This window comes from Delphinapterus leucas, chromosome 1, assembly GCF_059928025.1.
Source record: "Delphinapterus leucas isolate spDelLeu-1000000601 "Yukka" chromosome 1, BTC_Dleu_Yukka2, whole genome shotgun sequence".
NCBI classification, from domain to species: domain Eukaryota; kingdom Metazoa; phylum Chordata; class Mammalia; order Artiodactyla; family Monodontidae; genus Delphinapterus; species Delphinapterus leucas.
The window spans coordinates 157,266,555-157,287,532 of record NC_143129.1 but is presented as its reverse complement, the minus strand read 5'-3'; the positions used below and the strand labels follow the sequence as shown (position 1 = coordinate 157,287,532).

The window sequence follows — 20,978 nt, the reverse complement described above, 5'->3', positions numbered from 1 at the left end:
TTAAATGTTTATTGACTATCTCATCCCTCTAGAATGGAAGTGTCATGAGAGCACTTCATGAACGTTTTTCATCTTGTAACTGCTGTATCCTCAGCTAGGCTCACAGTTGGGTGCTACATAAATACCTGGCTAATTGAATGAGTGAATTTGATAGAGGTTTAGAAAAGAAACCCAAAGACGATAGGAAGGGTGACTTTCCATTCCCTGAGACTCACAAGTACTTGAGGGGATGAAATTCTTATTATTTATTTTCTTTATTAAGAGCTACCTCGGGCTTCCCTGGTGGCGCAGTGGTTAAGAATCCACCTGCCGATGCAGGGAACATGGATTCGAGCCCTGGTCTGGGAAGATCCCACATGCTGTGGAGCAACCAAGCCCATGCACCACAACTACTGAGCCTGCGCTCTAGAGCCCGTGAGCCACAACTACTGAGCCTGCGCTCTAAAGCCCATTCGCCACAACCACTGAGCTCGCGAGCCACAACCACTGAAGTCCACGTGCCTAGAGCCCGTGGTCCGCAACAAGAGAAGCCGCTGCAATGAGAAGCCAACGTACCACAACGAAGAGTAGCCCCCGCTCGCCACAACTAGGGAAAGCCCGCACTCAGCAACGAAGACCCAATGCAGCCAAAAAAAAAAAAAAAAAAAAAAGAGCCACCTCAAGCTCTATCCTGGATGATCTCCAACATCATGATCATTAGAAATATCACTGACTGTTCAGCTACTCTGTGGTACTATTCTAGTACTTTATATATACTCTCCCATAGGTAGTGGTTATTTTAATAATAGTATTATAATGATAATATAGCATATTATATAGTAGTTATAATAAATATATAATAACTATAATAATAGCAGCAGTAATACAGTAAAAACATTTGTTCAGCATTTGGTATTTGTCAGATATTATGTAAGCATTTTACCCATGTAATCTCATTTATTCTTCACAGTAACTTTATGAAGTAGGTATTCTTTTACAGACAAGGAATTTTGAAGTTTAGAGAGGTGAACTAACTGACCAAAGCCACACAACTGGCAAAAGGCAGAGCTGGACCTCAAATCTAAGTCTATCTTACTTCAAAGCACATGCTTTTTCCATTATGCTACCGTGCTTGTTAAGTATTTTTATATAATACAATGTTACTCCAGCTCATCTACAAAGCCAGATTGTGCACCTCAAGAATGATACTACTCAAACTCTGAAACAGGCTAGTAGTAAGAGTAAGAGAGATGAGAAGCTAGTTGCCTGAAAATAAGCCAAGATATTTAGAGCAAGGAATTTTTACTTTATGCCAAACTCCATGTCTAGCTTCACGTGACATTTAAATTCTTACTGTTTCTGATTACTCTTCAGTAGACATTGGTTTTTACCTAAGTTGCTGGCCCTTGCTCCTCCTACAGGTGAGGTTTATTGGTGAAGGTATGCTGACCATGAGAGATCTAGGTAGGCTCCCTTACCAACTTGGGTTCCAATTTTAAGAGCGTTTACCTTTAGTGCCAGGCGGCTGCAGGTTGTCTCCAGTCAAGGAACACCAGCCCACAGGGAAGATGTCCCGGGAGTCGAAGCGGCACCAGTAGTCAAAGGCCCCTCGCCACCCATCAAAAGTGACAAGCACCTCTGAGCCTCGCACCTCCCCAATAGTGGCTGGGCAAATGAAATGAGGGTTCTTCCTGTCCACAGCTTCCAGCTTCATTCCCATTTTGAAGAAGTTGTGAGAAGGTGATGGTGGTTCCTAAATGAGAGACAGAAATACACAGACCTAGACGCAAAGAGAGAGGCTATGTATGCCAAAAGACTATTTCATTTGGATGATTAAAAAATGACTGCTATATAGGATTTATAATGGAGCTTTAGTCTTTCTTTTAAATGAATTTCAAAGTATACCAAAGTATTACTTTGCTAATCCTATTATTTTGACATCTTTGCTTCAGATCCTTTTTTTTTTTTCAAGAAATAAAGGGTAACAGATAAGGCTGAATCCCCTTTTGTGCCCTTCCCCATGCATGTTTTTATACTTTATATGTACAAACCATTTGCATACTTTTAAATTTTATATAAATAGTATTATACTGAACATATCATTCTACAACTTGCTTTTTTTGTTCAACATTATGTTTTTGAAACATATCCATGTTGATAAATTTAGCTCTAGTTTATTTTAACTGCTAATAGTACTCCATTACATGTATATATCATAATTTATTCATTCTCTTTTGACAGACATTTAAGGTTGTTATGAATTGTTTACTATTTCAAAAGAGTTTTAATGGCCCTTCTTGCACTTGTTCCTTTGTTCACATGTGGCAGGATTTCTTCAGGGTGTATACCTAGGAGTAGAATTGGTGGGTTATAGGATAGATATATACATTTTCCACTTCATTAAATATTGTTAAATTGCCCTCCAAAGCAGTTGTAACATTGTACAGTCTCTCCAGTAGTGTAGCTAGTTCTTGGGTGCTGATCTGCAATGCAGTTGCATAGATAAAGTTTCCAAAAAAGTGTTGTAGACTCTATTCTGTTTCCCTTCGTCTTACTGTCCGATCGTGTACCAATAACGTCTTATTAAACGGATATCTGGCAGAAAAAGTCTCCCTACCTTGTTATTCTTCAGTATTGTTTTGGCTATTCTTTCTCCTTGACCTTTCATATGAATTTTAGGATCAGCTTTTCAAGTTCCACAGAAAAACCCTACTTGTATTTTGACTGGAATCCCAGTGAACTTCTAATTTGGGAAGAAATAACCTTTGTATGTATGATATTGAGCCTTTCCATCCAGGAACATGAGAGTATTTTCCATCTGTTAAGTATTCTTTAACGTAGATTTCTTCTTCAGTATAAGTTTAAAAATTCCTTTAAAAATGTCTCATGCTTTTTACAAACCATATTGTAATATTTTTTTCTGGCCGTATTGTAATTCTTTTGCTATCTTAAAGAGTACCTTTAAAAATTTTATTTTCAAACCACTTGCTGCTGTTAAATAGGAATGCAACTGATTTTCAAAAATTGATCAACATTTAATACTGATTAGCTTATGCTGATTGATATACCATTTTTTCTTGTCTGTTTGATTTATCAATTATTGAGAGATGTGTATTAAAATACTTCCTAATGATTGTGGATGTTCCAAATTTTCCATGTAATTCTGTCAAATTTTGCTTTTCCTACTTTGAGGCTATGTTTTTGAGGAGCATGTATATTTATAACTTTTATCTTCTTGGTGAAGTATATATTTTTTATCATTAGATACTAACCTCTTTAATGCTTTTTAGCACCAAAGCTTTGTCTAATTTCAGTATAGTTAACACCAGCTGTATTTTGATAAAGGTTTGCACGGTATACATTTTATATGCTTTTACTTTCAACGCCTTTCTGTCATTATTTCAGCAGTGTCTCTTGTAAACAGCATGTAGCTAGATTTAAAAACAATCTAATCTATGTCTGACTAAACTGATGAGTTTAAGCTAATTTCTTGTGATAACTGATGTATATAAATTTATTACAATTATCATACTGCCTACATTTCTATTTAACTTGATTTTTCAAGTTGTACCTTTAACTTCTTTTTTCTCCTTAAAAATCAACTGAATTTTCTTCCCTTTTTCCCTCTCCATTGATTCAGATTTAAAAAAAAAAAAAAATTTATTTATTTTTGGCTGCGTTGGGTCTTTCTGGCTGTGCGCGGGCATTCTCTAGTTGCGGTGAGCGGGCTCTAGAACGCAGGCTCAGTAATTGTGGTGCACGAGCTTAGTTGCTCTGTGGCATGTGGGATCTTCCTGGACCAGGGCTTGAACCCGTGTCTCCCGCACTGGCAGGTGGATTCTCCCTCCTCCCCTCCCTCCTCTCCTTCCTTCCTTTCTTTCTTTCTTTATTTTGGCTGCATTGGGTCTTCACTGCTGCACGTGGGCTTTCTTTAGGTGCAGCGAGCGGGGGGTACTCTTCATTGCGGTGCGTGGGCTTCTCACTGCGGTGGCTTCTCTTGTTGCGGATCACAGGCTCTAGGTGCGTGGGCTTCAGTGGCTGTGGCTCACTGGCTTTAGAGCGCAGGCTCAGTAGTTGTGGCGCATGCGCTTAGTTGCTCTGTGGCATGTGGGATCTTCCAGGACCAGGGCTCAAACCCGTGTCTCCTGCATTGGCAGGTGGATACTTAACCACTGCACCAGGAGGGAAGTCACTGGCAGGCAGATTCTCCTTTTTTTTTTTCAAATATCATGCCGTTACATAAGTGCATCTAAACATACAATAGCAATTTGCTTTCCTTTTTAGGTACAGGTATATAAAAAAGTTGAATGATCCGTCTCTTTTGTCTCAAACAGGAGTTTACAGATCTATTTTTTCTGTAAGAATGGCTTTTTAGGTGGTAACATTTGTACTTTTTTTTTTTAACATCTTTATTGGAGTATAATTGCTTTACATTGGTGTGTTAGTTTCTGCTTTTTAACAAACTGAATCAGTTATACACATACATATGTTCCCATATCTCTTCCCTCTTGTGTCTCCCTCCCACCACCCTCTCTACCCCACCCCTCTAGGTGGTCACAAAGCACTGAGCTGATCTCCCTGTGCTATGCGGCTGCTTCCCACTAGCTATCTACCTTATGTTTGGTAGTGTATATATGTCCACACCTCTCTCTTGCTTTGTCACAGCTTACACTTCCGCCTCCCCATATCCTCAAGTCCATTCTCTAGCTGGTCTGTGTCTTTATTCCCGTCTTGCCCCTAGGTTCTTCATGACCTTTGTTTTTTCTTAAATTCCATATATATGTGTTAGCATATGGTATTTCTTTTTTTCTTTCTGACTTAACTTCACTCAGTATGACAAACTCTAGGTCCATCCACCTCACTACAAATAACTCAATATTGTTTCTTTTTATGGCTGAGTAACATTCCATTGAATATATCTGCCACATCTTCTTTATCCATTCATCTGTCGATGGACACTTAGGTTGCTTCCATGTCCTGGCTATGGTAAAAAGAGCTGCAATGTACATTTTGGTACATGACTCTGTTTGAATTATGGTTTTCTCAGGGTATGTGCCCAGTAGTGGGATTGCTGGGTGGTATGGTAGTTCTATTTTTAGTTTTTTAAGGAACCTCCATACTGTTCTCCATAGTGGCTGTATCAATTTACATTCCCACCAACAGTGCAAGACAGCTCCCTTTACTTCACACCCTCTCCAGCATTTATTCTTTCTAGATTTTTTGATGATGGCCATTCTGACTGGTGTGAGATGATATCGCATTGTAGTTTTGATGTGCATTTTTCTAATGATTAATGATGTTGAGCATTCTTTCGTGTGTTTGTTGGCAATCTGTATATCTTCTTTGGAGAAATGTCTATTTAGGTCTTCTGCCCATTTTTGGATTGGATTGTTTGTTTTTTTGTTATTGAGCTGCATGAGCTGCTTGTAAATTTTGGAGATTAATCCTTTGTCAGTTGCTTCATTTGGTAATACTTTCTCCCATTCTAAGGGTTGTATTTTGGTCTTATTTATGGTTTCCTTTGCGGTGAAAAGCTTTGAAGTTTCATTAAGTCCCATTTGTTTATTTTTGTTTTTATTTCCATTTCTCTAGGAGGTGGGTCAAAAAGGATCTTGCTGTGATTTATGTCGTAGAGTGTTCTGCCTATGTTTTTCTCTAAGAGTTTGATAGTGTCTGGCCTTACATTTAGGTCTTTAATCCATTTTGAGTTTATTTTTGTGTATGGTGTTAGGGAGTGTTCTAATTTCATTCTTTTACATGTACCTGTCCAGTTTTCCCAGCACCACTTATTGAAGAGGCTGTCCTTTCCTGCCTCCTTTACCAAAGATAAGGTGACCATATGTGCATGGGTCTATCTCTGGGCTTTCTATCCTGTTCCGTTGATCTATATTTCTGATTTTGTGCCAGTACCATACTGTGTTGATTACTGTAGCTTTGTAGTATAGTCTGAAGTCAGGGAGCCTGATTCCTCCAGCTCCGTTTTTCGTTCTCAAGATTGCTTTGGCTATTCGGGGTCTTTTGTGTTTCCATACAAATTGTGAAATTTTTTGTTCTAGTTCTGTGAAAAATGCCAGTGGTAGTTTGATAGGGATTGCACTGAATCTGTAGATTGCTTTGGGTAGTAGAGTCATTTTCACAATGTTGATTCTTCCAATCTAAGAACATGGTATATCTCTCCATCTATTTGCATCATTTTTAATTTCTTTCATCAATGTCTTATAATTTTCTGCATACAGGTCTTTTGTCTCCTTAGGTAGGTTTATTCCTAGATATTTTATTCTTTTTGCTGCAGTGGTAAATGGGAGTGTTTTCTTGATTTCGCTTTCAGATTTTTCATCATTAGTGTACAGGAATGCAAGAGATTTCTGTGCATTCATTTTGTATCCTGTTACTTTACCAAATTCATTGATTAGCTCTGGTAGTTTTCTGGTAGCATCTTTAGGATTCTCTATGTATAGTATCATGTCATCTGCAAACAGTGACAGCTTTACTTCTTCTTTTCCGATTTGGATTCCTTTTCTTTTTCTTCTCTGATTGCTGTGGCTAAAACTTCCAAAACTATGTTGAATAAGAGTGGTGAGAGTGAGCAACCTTGTCTTGTTCCTGATCTTAGTGGAAATGCTTTCAGTTTTTCACCATTGAGGATGATGTTGGCTGTGGGTTTGTCATATATGGCCTTTATTATGTTGAGGAAAGTTCCCTCTATGCCTACTTTCTGCAGGGTTTTTATCATAAATGGGTGTTGAATTTTGTCGAAAGCTTTCTCTGCATCTATTGAGATGATCATATGGTTTTTCTCCTTCAATTTGTTAATATGGTGTATCACATTGATTGATTTGTGTATATTGAAGAATCCTTGCATTCCTGGGATCAACCGCACTTGATCATGGTGTATGATCCTTTTAATGTGCTGTTGGATTCTGTTTGCTAGTATTTTGTTGAGGATTTTTGCATCTATGTTCATCACTGATATTGGCCTGTAGTTTTCTTTTTTTGTGACATCTTTGTCTGGTTTTGGTATCAGGGTGATGGTGGCCTGATACAATGAGTTTGGGGGTGTTCCTCCCTCTGCTATATTTTGGAAGAGTTTGAGAAGTATAGGTGTTAGCTCTTCTCTATATGTTTGATAGAATTCTCCTGTGAAGCCACCTGGTCCTGGGCTTTTGTTTGTTGCGAGATTTTTAATCAGTTTCAATTTCAGTGCTTGTGATTGGTCTGTTCATATTTTCTATTTCTTGCTGATTCAGTCTTGGAAGGTTGTGCATTTCTAAGAATTTGTCCATTTCTTCCAGGTTGTCCATTTTATTGGCATAGAGTTGCTTGTAGTAGTCTCTTAGGATGCTTTGTATTTCTGTGGTGTCTGTTGTAACTTTTCCTTTGTCCTTTCTAATTTTGATTTGAGTCCTCTCCCTCTTTTTCTTGATGAGTCTGGCTAATGGTTTATCAATTTTGTTTATCTTCTCAAAGAAGCAGCTTTTAGTTTTATTGATCCTTGCTATCGTTTCCTTCATTTCTTTTTCATTAATTTCTGATCTGATCTTTATGATTTCTTTCCTTCTGCTAACTCTGGGGTTTTGTTGTTCTTCTTTCTCTAACTGCTTTAGGTGTAAGGTTAGGTTGTTTATTTGAGATGTTTCTTGTTTCTTAAGGTAGGATTTTATTGCTATAAACTTCCCTCCTAGAGCTGCTTTTGCTGCATCCCATAGGTTTTCGGTCGTCGTGTTTTCATTGTCATTTGTTTCTAGGTTTTTTTTTATTTCCTCTTTGATTTATTCAGTGATTTCTTGGTTATTAAGTAGTGTATTGTTTAGCCTCCAGGTGTTGGTATTTTTTACAGATTTTTTTCCTTTATTTGATATCTAGTCTCATAGCATTGTGGTCGGAAAAGATACTTGATATGATTTCAATTTTCTTAAATTTACCAACGCTTGATTTGTGACCCAAGATATGATCTATCCTGGAGAGTGTTCCATGGGCACTTGAGAAGAATGTGTATTCTGTTGTTTTTGGATGGAATGTCCTATAAATATCAATTAAGTCCATCTCGTTTAATGTATCATTTAAAGCTTGTGTTTCCTTTTTTTAATTTTAAAATTTTATTTACTTTTTTATACAGCAGGTTGTTATTAGTCATCAATTTTATACACATCAGTGTATACATGTCAATCTCAATCGCACAATCCATCATACCACCACTCCCACCACCCTGCCCCATTCCCTGCTTGGTGTCCATACGTTTGTTCTCCACATCTGTGTCTCAATTTCTGCCCTGCAAACTGGTTCATCTGTACCATTTTTCTAGGTTCCACATATATGTGTTAATATACGATATTTGTTTCTCTCTTTCTGACTTACTTCACTCTGTATGACAGTCTCTAGCTCATCCACGCCTCAACAAATGACCCAATTTCGTTCCTTTTTATGGCTGAGTAATATTCCATTGTATATATGTACCACATCTTCTTTATCCATGCATCTGTCAATGGGCATTTAGGTTGGTTCCATGTCCTGGCTATTGTAAATGGAGCTGCAATGAACATTGGGGTGCATGTGTCTTTTTTCAATTTTTATTTATTTTTATTTTTATTTTATTTATTATTATTTTTTAACATCTTTATTGGAGTATAATTGCTTTACAATGGTGTGTTAGTTTCCACTTTACAACAAAGTGAATCAGTTATACATATACATATGTTCCCATATCTCTTCCCTCTTTTGTCTCCTTCCCTCCCACCCTCCCTATCTCACCCCTCTAGGTGGTCACAAACCACCTAGCTGATCTCCCTGTGCTATGAGGCTACTTCCCACTAGCTATCTATTTTACATTTGGTAGTGTATATATGTCCATGCCACTCTCTCACTTTGTCACATCTTACCCTTCCCTCTCCCCATATTCTCAAGTCCATGTTCTAGTAGGTTTGTGTCTTTTTTTTTTTTTTTTTTTTTTGCAGTACGCAGGCCTCTCACTGCTGTGGCCTCTCCTGTTGTGGAGCACAGGCTCCGGACGTGCAGGCTCAGCGGCCATGGCTCACGGGCCCAGCCGCTGAGCGCCATGTGGGATCTTCCCGGACTGAGGCACGAACCCGTGTCCCCTGCATTGGCAGGCGGACCCTCAACCACTGCGCCACCAGGGAAGCCCGGTCTGTTTCTTTATTCCCGTCTTACCCCTAGGATCTTCATGAACTTTTTTTTTTCTTTTTTTCTTAGATTCCATATATATTTTAGCATATGGTATTTGTTTTTCTCTTTCTGACTTACTTCACTCTGTATAACAGACTCTACGTCCATCCACCTCACTGCAAATAACTAAATTTCATTTCTTTTTATCCATTAATCTGTTGATGGACACTTAGGTTGCTTCCATGTCCTGGCTATGGTAAAAAGAGCTGCATTGTACATTTTGGTACATGACTCTGTTTGAATTATGATTTTCCCAGGGTATATGCCCGGTAGTGGGATTGCTGGGTGGTATGGTAGTTCTATTTGTAGTGTTTTAAGGAACCTCCATACTGTTCTCCATAGTGGCTGTATCAATCTACATTCCCACCAACAGTGCAAGAGGGTTCCCTTTTCTCCACACCCTCTCCAGCATGTATTGTTTCTAGATTTTTTGATGGCCATTCTGACCGGTGTGAGATGATATCTCCTTGTAGTTTTGATTTGCATTTCTCTAATGATTAATGATGTTGAGCATTCTTTCATGTGTTTGCTGGCAATCTATATCTTCTTTGGAGAAATGTCTATTTAGGTCTTCTGCCCACTTTTGGACTGGGTTGTTTGTTTTATTGTTATTGAGCTGCATGAGCTGCTTGTAAATTTTGGAGATTAATCCTTTGTCAGTTGCTTCATTTGCAAATATTTTCTCCCATTCTGAGGGTTGTCTTTTGGTTTTGTTTATGGTTTCCTTTGCTGTGCAAAAGCTTTGAAGTTTCATTAAGTCCCATTTGTTTATTTTTGTTTTTATTTCCATTTCTCTAGGAGGTGGGTCAAAAAGGATCTTGCTGAGATTTATGTCATAGAGTGTTCTGCCTATGTTTTCCTCTAAGAGTTTGATAGTGTCTGGCCTTACATTTAGGTCTTTAATCCATTTTGAGTTTATTTTTGTGTATGGTGTTAGGGAGTGTTCTAATTTCATACTTCTACATGTACCTGTCCAGTTTTCCCAGCACCACTTATTAAAGAGGCTGTCTTTTCTCCACTGTATATTCTTGCCTCCTTTATCAAAGATAAGGTGACCATATGTGTGTGGGTTTATCTCTGGGCTTTCTATCCTGTTCTCCTGATCTATATTTCTGTTTTTGTGCCAGTACCATACTGTGTTGATTACTGTAGCTTTGTAGTATAATCTGAAGTCAGGGAGCCTGATTCCTCCAGCTCCGTTTTTCTTAAGATTGCTTTCACTATTCAGGGTCTTTTGTGTTTCCATACAAATTGTGAAATTTTTTGTTCTAGTTCTGTGAAAAATGCCAGTGGTAGTTTGATAGGGATTGCACTGAATCTGTAGATTGCTTTGGGTAGTAGAGTCATTTTCACAATGTTGATTCTTCCAATCTAAGAACATGGTATATCTCTCCATCTATTTGCATCATTTTTAATTTCTTTCATCAGTGTCTTATAATTTTCTGCAAACAGAACTTTTGTCTCCTTAGGTAGGTTTATTCCTAGATATTTTATTCTTTTTGCTGCAGTGGTAAATGGGAGTGTTTTCTTAATTTCACTTTCAGATTTTTCATCATTAGTGTATAGGAATGCAAGAGGTTTCTGTGCATTCATTTTGTATCCTGCTACTTTACTAAATTCACTGATTAGCTCTGGTAGTTTTCTGGTAGCATCTTGAGGATTCTCTATGTATAATGTCATGCCATCTGCAAACGGTGACAGCTTTACTTCTTCTTTTCCGATTTGGATTCCTTTTATTTCTTTTTCTTCTCTGATTGCTATGGCTAGAACTTCCAAAACTATGTTGAATACGAGTGGTGAGAATCAGCAACCTTGTCCTGTTCCTGATTTTAATGGAAATGCTTTCAGTTTTTCACCATTGAGGATGATGTTGGCTGTGGGTTTGTCATATATGGCCTTTATTATGTTGAGGAAAGTTCCCTCTATGCCTACTTTCTGCAGGGTTTTTATCATAAATGGGTGTTGAATTTTGTCGAAAGCTTTCTCTGCATCTATTGAGATGATCATATGGTTTTTCTCCTTCAATTTGTTAATATGGTGTATCACATTGATTGATTTGTGTATATTGAAGAATCCTTGCATTCCTGGGAATAACCGCACTTGATCATGGTGTATGATCCTTTTAATGTGCTGTTGGATTCTGTTTGCTAGTATTTTGTTGAGGATTTTTGCATCTATGTTCATCACTGATATTGGCCTGTACTTTTCTTTTTTTGTGACATCTTTGTTTGGTTTTGGTATCAGGATGATGGTGGCCTGATAGAATGAGTTTGGGGGTGTTCCTCCCTCTGCTATATTTTGGAAGAGTTTGAGAAGGATAGGTGTTAGCTGTTGTCTAAATGTTTGATAGAATTCGCCTGTGAAGCCACCTGGTCCTGGGCTTTTGTTTGTTGCGAGATTTTTAATCACAGTTTCAAATTCAGTGCTTGTGATTGGTCTGCTCATATTTTCTATTTCTTCCTGGTTCAGTGTCGGCAGGTTGTGCATTTCTAAGAATTTGTCCATTTCTTCTAGGTTGTCCATTTTATTGGCATAGAGTTGCTTGTAGTAATCTCTCATGATCTTTTGTATTTCTGCAGTGTCAGTTGTTACTTCTGCTTTTTCATTTCTAATTCTATCGATTTGCGTCTTCTCTGTTTTTTTCTTGATGAGTCTGGCTAATGGTTTGTCAATTTTGGTTATCTTCTCAAAGAACCAGCTTTTAGTTTTATTGATCTTTGCTATAGTTTCCTTCATTTCTTTTTCATTTATTTCTCATCTGATCTTTATGATTTCTTTCCTTCTGCTAAATTTGGGGCATTTTTGTTCTTCTTTCTCTAATTGCTTTAGGTGCAACGTTAGGTTGTTTATTTGAAGTGTTTCCTGTTTCTTAAGGTAGGATTGTATTGCTATAAACTTCCCTCTTAGAACTGCTTTTGCTGCATCTCATTGGTTTCGGGGCGTCGTGTCTCCATTGTCATTTTTTTCTAGGTATTTTTGGATCTCCTCTTTGATTTCTTCAGTGATCACTTCGTTATTAAGTAGTGTATTGTTTAGCCTCCATGTGTTTGTATTTTTTACAGATCTTTTCCTGTAATTGATATGTAGTCTCATAGCATTGTGGTTGTAAAAGATACTTGATATGATTTCAATTTTCTTAAATTTACCAAGGCTTGGTTTGTGACCCAAGATATGATCTATCCTGGAGAATGTTCCATGAGCACTTGAGAAGAATGTGTATTCTGTTGTTTTTGGATGGAATGTCCTATAAATATCAATTAAGTCCATCTTGTTTAATGTATCATTTAAAGCTTGTGTTTCCTTATTTATTTTCATTTTGGATGATCTGTCCATTGGTGAAAGTCGGGTGTTAAAGTCCCCTACTATGATTGTGTTACTGTCGATTTCCCCTTTTATGGCTGTTAGTATTTGCCTTTTGTATTGAGGTGCTCCTATGTTGGGTGCATATTTACAATTGTTATACTTCTTCTTGGATTGATCCCTTGATCATTATGTAGTGTCCATCTGTTTCTCTTGTAAGAGTCTTTGTTTTAAAGTCTATTTTGTCTGATATGAGAATCGCTACTCCAGCTTCCCTTTGCTTTCCATTTGCATGGAATATCTTTTTCCATCCCCTCACTTTCAGTCTGTATGTGTCCCTAGGTCTGAAGTGGGTCTCTTGCAGACAGCATATATATGGGTGTTGCTTTTGTATCCATTCAAGCCAGTCTATGTCTTTTGGTTGGAGCATTTAATCCATTTACATTTAAGGTAATTATTGATATGTACGTTCCTATTACCATTTTCTTAATTGTTTTGGGTTTGTTATTGTAGGTCCTTTCCTTCTCTTGTGTTTCCTGCCTAGAGAAGTTCCTTTAGCATTTGCTGTAAAGCTGGTTTGGTAGGACTGAATTCTCTTAGCTTTTGCTTTTCTGTAAAGGTTTTAGTTTCTCTGTCGAATCTGACTGAGATCCTTGCTGGGTAGAGTAATCTTGGTTGTAGGTTTTTCCCCTTCATCACTTTAAATATGTCCTGCTATTCCCTTCTGGCCTGCAGAGTTTCTGCTGAAAGATCAGCTGTTAACCTTATGGGGATTCCCTTGTGTGTTATTTGTTGTTTTTCCCTTGCTGCTTTTAATATGTTTTCTTTGTTTTTAATTTTTGACAGTTTGATTAATATGTGTCTTGGCGTGTTCCTCCTTGGATTTATCCTGTATGGGACTCTGTGCTTCCTGGACTTGATTAACTATTTCCTTTCCCATATTAGGGAAGTTTTCAAGTATAACCTCTTCAAATATTTTCTCAGTCCCTTTCTTTTTCTCCCCTTCTTCTTGGACCCCTATGATTCGAATGTTGGTGCGTTTAATGTTGTCCCAGAGGTGTCTGAGACTGTCCTCAATTCTTTTCTTTCTTTTTCTTTATTCTGCTCTGCAGTAGTTATTTCCACTATTTTATCTTCCAGGTCACTTATCCGTTCTTCTGCCTCAGTTATTCTGCTATTGATCCCTTCTAGAGAATTTTCAATTTCATTTATTGTGTTGTTCATCACTGTCTGTTTGCTCTTTAGTTCTTCTAGGTCCTTGTTAAACGTTTCTTGTATTCTCTCCATTCTACTTCCAAGATTTTGGATCATCTTTACTATCATTTTTCTGAATTCTTTTTCAGGTAGACTGCCTATTTTCTCTTCATTTGTTAGGTCTGGTGGGTTTTTGCCTTGCTCCTTCATCTGCTGTGTGTTTCTCTGTCTTCTCATTTTGCTTAACTTACTGTGTTTGGGGTCTCCTTTTCGCAGGCTGCAGGTTCGTAGTTCCCGTTGTTTTTTGTGTCTGTCCCCCAGTGGCTAAGGTTGGTTCAGTGGGTTGTGTAGGCTTCCTGGTGGAGGGGACTAGTGCCTGTGTTCTGGTGGATGAGGCTGGATGTTCTTTCTGGTGGGCAGGTCCACATCTGGTAGTGTGTCCTGGGGTGTCTGTGGCCTTATTATGATTTTAGGCAGCCTCTCTGCTAATGGGTGGGGCTGTGTTCCTGTCTTGCTAGTTGTCTGGCATAGGGTGTCCAGCACTGTAGCTTGCTGGTCATTGAGTGGAGCTGGGTCTTGGCATTGAGATGGAGATCACTGGGAGATTTTCACCGTTTGATATTATGTGGAGCTGGGAGGTCTTTTGTGGACCAGTGTCCTGAACTCGGCTCTCCCACCTCAGAGGCACAGCCCTGATGCCTGGCTGGAGCACCAAGGGCCTGTCATCCACACAGCTCAGAATAAAAGGCAGAAAACAAAGAAAGAAGAAGATAAAATAAAATAAAATAAAATAAACTTATTAAAAAATAATTTAAAAAATTTTTGAGAAAAGTATTTTAAAAAAAGAAAGAAACAAAGAAGAGAGGAACCGAACCAAAAAACAAGTCCACCAATGATAACAAGTGCTAAAAACTATACTAAAAACAAGCAAACAAAAATGGACAGACAGAACCCTAGGACAAATGGTAAAAGCAAAGCTATACAAAATCACACACAGAAGCATACCCATACACACTCACAAAATGAGAAAAAGGGGAAAAAATATATATATATTGTTGCTCCCAAAGTTCACCTCCTCAATTTGGGATGATTCGTTGTCTATTCAGGTATTCCACAGTTGCAGGGTACATCAAGTTGATTGTGGAGATTTAATCTGCTGCTCCTGAGGCTGCTGGGGAGATTTCCCTTTCTCTTCTTTGTTCGCACAGCTCCTGGGGTTCAGCTTTGGATCTGAACCCGCCTCTGTGTGTAAGTTGCCTGAGGGTGTCTGTTCTTCACTCAGACAGGACAGGGTTAAAGGAGCAGCTGATCTGGGGGCTCTGGCTCACTCAGGCCAGGGGAAGGGAGAGGTATGGAACGTGGGGTGAGTCTGCGGCGGCACAGGCCGGCATGACGTTGCACCAGCGTGAGGCGTGCCGTGTGTTCTCCCAGGGAAGTTGTCCCTGGATCACAGGACCCTGGCAGTGGTGGGCTGCACAGGTTCCCGGGAGGGGAGATGTGGAGAGTGACATGTGCTCGCACACAGGCTTCTTGGTCGCGGCAGCAGCAGCCTTAGCGTCTCATGCCCGTCTCTGGGGTCCGCGCTGACAGCCACAGCTCGCACCCGTCTCTGGAGCTCCTTTAAGCAGCTCTCTTAATCCCCTCTCCTCGCGCATCAGGAAACAAAGAGGCAAGAAAAAGTCTCTTGCCTCTTCGGCAGCTCCAGACTTTTTCCCAGACTCCCTACCGGCTAGCTGTGGCGCACTAGCCCCTTCAGGCTGTGTTCACGCAACCAACCCCAGTCCTCTCCCTGGGATCCACTGAAGCTGGAGCCTCAGCTCCCAGCCCCAGCCCGTCCCGGCGGGTCAGCTGACAAGCCTCTCGGGATGGTGAGTGTTGGTTGGCACCAATCCTCTGTGCGGGAACCTCTCCCCTTTGCCCTCCGCACCCCTGTTGCCGCGCTCTCCTCCGTGGCTCCGAAGCTTCCCCCCTCCGCCACCCACAGTCTCCGCCCGTGAAGGGGCTTCTAGTGTGTGGAAACCTTTCCTCCTTCACAGCTCTCTCCCACTGGCGCAGGTCCCGTCCCTATTCTTTTGTTTCTGTTTCTTCTTTTTTCTTTTGCCCTACCCAGGTACGTGGGGGAGTTTCTTGCCTTTTGGGAGGTCTGAGGTCTTCTGCCAGCATTCAGTAGGTGTTCTGTAGGAGTTGTTTCACATGTACATGTATTTCTGATGTATTTGTGGGGAGGAAGGTGATCTCCACGTCTTATTCTTTTGCCATCTTGAAGCTCCCCTGGCAGGCAGATTCTTAACCATTGTGCCACCAGGGAAGTCCCCAATTCATACGTTAACCATTCTATATTTAGTCTTTTGGTGGATCCCCTTCAGATCATAACTGTATAGTTGACATAATTAAGTCTAAAGCTCATCTTTAAACAATACAAGAACCTCAGAATATTTAAACTACTCCTGAGTTAATAGGTGTTTGATAATTTAGTTCCATATTGTTATACTGCCAATTGATCACTTCTGTTAGTATAACTGGTTTATACAGTTATAGGCAATGGTTGATTAGTTTTACTCACATGTTAAACAATCTTTCTTCAGCAGTACTCTTTGCATCTCATTCTTACTTTCCAGTTCAATTATCTTTATTTATTTATTTATGGCCACGCTGGGTCTTCATTGCTGCGCGCGGGCTTTCTCTAGTTGAGTCGAGCGGGGGCTACTCTTCGTCGTGATGCATGGGCTTATCATTGTGGTGGCTTCTCTTGTTGTGGAGCATGGGCTCTAGGTGTGTGGGCTTCATCAGTTGTGGCACATGGGCTCAGTAGTTGTGGCACACGGGCTTAGTTGCTCCCCAGCATGTGGGATCTTCCCGGACCAGGGATTGAACCCATGTCCCCTGCACTGGCAGGCGGATTGAAGTCCCCCGTTATCTTCTTCCTGAAATATACTATTCAATTGTTCTTTCAGCAGATATATTAGTATCTATTTGTATTAGTTTGCGGAAAATGTCTTGATTTTACATTCATTCTGAAATAATAGTATAAGTAGATATAAAATTCTAGGTGGACAACTATTTTTTCTTAGTTCTTTGAAGATATTATTCTGTTATCTTTTGGCTTGTACTGCTGCCGTCAAGAAATGTGCTGTCAGCCTAACTGTAATCCTTTTGAAGGTTCAGTCCACGTGGACATGGAAGCTGTGGATATGGAGGGCTGACTGTACTATGCCATTTTATATAAGGGAGTTGAGTATGTGTGGATTTTCATATTCAGGGGGTCCTCGAACCAGTCCCCCACAGGTGCAGAACCATCCCTCACAGAGGATGACTGTATTCTGTGTGATTACTTTGCTCAGGTCTTTTATTTTGACTTTAGTTATACCATGATGTTTTAAGGTATATATTTGTCTTCATTACACACTCTGGAAAATTCTGTCATTATCTTTTCAAATATTGACTTTTCTTTATTCTTTCTAATTAATCTTTCTAGAGTTCATGTTCAGCATATATTGGACCTTCTAATAGTATTCTCTTTGTCTTTTCTCTTTAATATATTTTCCATCTCTTTATCTCTCTGTACTGCACTCTGGGGAAAGTCCTTACACGTGGCTTTCAATTCTTTCTTCTCTATCTAGGTCTAAATTGCTTATATGCCTACCTAAGATTTAAAAATTTTAATGGTTAAGTTTCATTTCTAGATAGTCAATTTGTTGTTTTTTCAACTTTGTCTTTAAAAGAAATAGAGGTTTGTACTTTTCTCATCTTTGAATTCTTTCTTTTCATTCCTTACTCATTTTCAAATACTTAATTTATAATCTCTATCTGATAGTTCTATTATCTGAAAGTGCTTGAGGTTAGAGTCTTGCTGTTTGTTGTCTACTGAAGTCTCATCATGCAGGATTTGCTTTGTGAGTTTTGCGGGCTCTGTAATTATGAACTGAACTGAACTCATCTTCAGTGGTACTTCATTTTTGGGACTTCTATGACATCTGGGTTGAAAACAACCAAACCCTCTAGAGAGGTTTTGGGTTTGCTTCTGCCAGGCACTCAGAAATATCCCATACAATTTTGGAGTTCTGAAACAACACAGACACTATATCTGAACCCTGGACTTCCATGGGGAAAGACTGTCTTATCAGAAGAGATGACTCACTTCCTACCCCTACCCATGGCCCAGGCAGAGACTCTTCCTCATCAATGCAATAGTCTTTTCACTAAGGAGTAAACATTTGAGGGATCCAATCTGATTTTTTTATGTGGCAGTCCCAGGTACATCTTTTCTGCCTTGCATGGGCCCAAGGCCTCAACTTCTATCCTACTGTGGTTGTTAAAAGACAAGGTCCTTGGAAAGTAAGACTCGCAAAGCCCCTTACGGCACCTGCAGGTTCAGTGCACCTAACGCTCTGCTTTTCCTTCCTCATTTTGGCCTTGGAGTTATCTTACTTTCTAGTAAGGTCAGCAAAGCCTTTAAAAGAATACTTGTTGGCCCCTTACCCCCCATCATTTTTAGGTATTCTGCAGTGGAAGGGTTTCAAGTTGTCCAGTATACCGTATTCTGGGAACCAGGGTACTCTCAGGGTTTAGACTTAAATGGCAACATAGGCAACCCTAATTCAGTCCCCTTTACAGTAACTTTAATCTCATGAAAGATCAACTAAGAGCAGACTGATTGCTTCATCCCTCGAGAAATCAACAAGACTGAATACAGGTTTTGGATCCCTGTTCCACCACTTACCAGTCATGCGAACTTGGGCAAGTTCCTTATTGAAATGTATTTGTTTCCTTAACTACTAAATCGAAATAATAATTCTTGCTTCATAAAGTTAACTGTGGGTATTTAAATGAGATAGCGTAGATAAACTCCAAACATACTGTAGGCACTCAAAAACTAGTCTCCTTCCTTTCTCTCTGTTTAGAATATGGACCTTAGGGAACTGCATGATCTATAATAAGAATAGCTCCTTTAGATTTATACTACACTTTATATGTTTTACTAATAAAAAAAAATGTTTAACTTCTTAAAACCCTATGAGGTAGACAGAATCCCACTTAACAGATGAGGTCAAAACTTACTATTGGCAGAGCTAGGACCCAAAACGCAGAAATCCTAATTTACCAGTCTAATATTTCTCTGGGGATAATTGTGGCTTTTTAAGGTACTTAAAAAATCCGTCTGCTGAACTAGTTTCTGAGAAGGCATCCTCAGGCCACATACATAATGTAGACATCAGAGGCTCAGTAATTGAAAGAATGTAAGCATTTGACCTTAAGCAATTTGGAGCTGGTGATAGCTGAGGGACACTGTACCTTGTGGAAAATCCTGATGGGAGCCATCTCTGCTCCATTTAGCGTCTTCAAAAGGAACATGGGCCAAGAGGAAGCGTTCAGCCGAAATCCTGCAGCAAACATAATGGGCAACAGATAAAAAATATGTCTCAAAGGGAATTGCTATATCAAGTTTTCCCTTTGGAATCCAGCTACGCCTGCCACAACCTATGCTGTGATAGTTATAGAATCACAGATGGTTAGGGAAGGACTTAAAGGTTAAGTAGAAGAAATGCCTCATTAGACAGATGAGGAAATGAGGCATATAAGAGGGAATGTAACTTGCCCAAGGTAATGTTGCAAAGTAAGTAGTGGAGTAAAGTCCCCAACCAAGTTTCCTGAAGCCAAAACAAGTATTACACAACAAATATCATGCCTAAAAAGCTTCCTTGAAAAATACAAAATAGATTTGTGATAGGAATAACAAACACTTAGAAATGATCTAGACCACAGAGTGTGAACAGGGATATAATAATCTCTTAAGAAGAAACCAGATATGTCTGATAAATCCAATATACAAGTAAATCTTTTTGGTTTATCTCAATGTAAACACACTCTCACTTTTGCTCTCACTTTCTCTTTCTCGCTCTCTGTCTCTCTTTCCCTCTCTCTCTCACACATACACACATACACAGAGTACAAAACACTTTCTGATATTCACTTTTACTTAACGAAGGATCAGGCACTGATGAAAATGGAAGGGATCATCTTATCAAAAAAACCTCATTTTCCAAAAGAGTGAAAAGAAGCCTAGGGATGTTAATTGTCCATTGTCATTCTGCAATGACAAGTCAATAAGAATATACCATTTAATTAACAAACTGTAAAAATAAGATCATTATCATAGTTAAGTCTTCCAATTAGAGCTCCAAGTGCTTCCTTCAATTTGGCTTCAACCCTCTGTCCTGAGATACCAAAATCTAGTGCTTTCTGATCGTCTCCCAATCTACCTCAGCTTTCCCATTCCTGACAAAGAACAGATAGGCTGAACCAAAGCTGCAGAGAAACAGCAACAACAGTATCTGATATTACTGAGTACTTCACTGTGTGCTAGATACTGTGCCAGGCACCTTCTACCGACTATCTAATTTAATCCTCAAGACAACCCAGTAGGGGAGAAATTATCTTCATTTTATAGATGAGGAAAGAAGTATAAAGTAAACTGCTTGAGATTTCAAAGTGAGCAAATGACAAAGACAGGATTGAAATCCAGGCAATCTGACTGTTGAGCCCACACTCTTTACTACACTAAATTATCAATGTGCATGTGAAATGAAAAAGGAAGAACCAGCTTTTGGGATAAAGTATTAGTTAAGAACTATAATTAAATTAAAGGGGAGGATGTGAGAAGAGAGAAGAAAATGTAAATGAGAGAGGTACCACCCCCACATGATTTAAACTTTTAGTCTCAAAGCTGGCTAGCCTACCAAGTGAGGTTTCCCAGGGTCAGGAGACTTCTTGGGATAGCTCATTCATAAACAATGGAGATAGCAATTCACACAGGCCTGTCGAACTGCTACCACTTCTTTTTTGCTTGCCTAGCTCTTTTTCCTTCTGTAAAAAAACCCCAAAAGACAAGAAAACTCTAATTTTATGTGATTTGGTGGGGATGTCTACACTGGGCTCTACCTACCTGGCCATGGAATGCAAAATAATGCTATTTAAAAGCATCAGATTCCCCTAGACCAAAAGTGTACATGTATGTCCCAAGTTGGATCAACTGTTTTCTGATATGATGTGCATGTTGGAGAGAGCTTTTCTTTCTCTGAGATCATGGTTATAAGTAAGTTTGTAGATTTGGCACTGCTAAAATGGAGAACATAACTGAGAATAAGGCCAGTGTAGAGCAGGAGATGGAGACATGAGAGTGTTTAAAACCCTGTGTCCAGACACACTCAGCACCAGGTCTTGGGCTTCGCAGTTACATGAGTCACTAATTCCTGCCTCCTCCTATTGCCCTCCTCTAACCTGGTCTGGGTTGGGGTTTTACACTCCAAAAGAGTCTTGACTACTAC

The 20,978-nt window shown here is 39.3% G+C and overlaps 1 protein-coding gene across 10 annotated transcripts in view; it reads right to left on the bottom strand.

The window, feature by feature from the left end:
- The window catches only part of SCMH1 (Scm polycomb group protein homolog 1), a 188,144-nt gene that overhangs the window by 75,834 nt on the left and 91,332 nt on the right, over positions 1-20,978 (bottom strand). For 9 of the 10 annotated variants that reach the window (XM_089895192.1, XM_089895178.1, XM_022575414.2 and 6 more), the window contains 2 exons: positions 18,946-19,034; positions 1,489-1,732 (listed from right to left, as the gene is read on the bottom strand). In XM_089895192.1, the coding sequence (XP_089751318.1) occupies positions 1,489-1,732; positions 18,946-19,034 (333 nt within the window). Of the gene's footprint in view, positions 1-1,488; positions 1,760-18,945; positions 19,035-20,978 lie in introns of those variants that run through there. The other variant, XM_022575422.2, reaches the window with a different exon arrangement.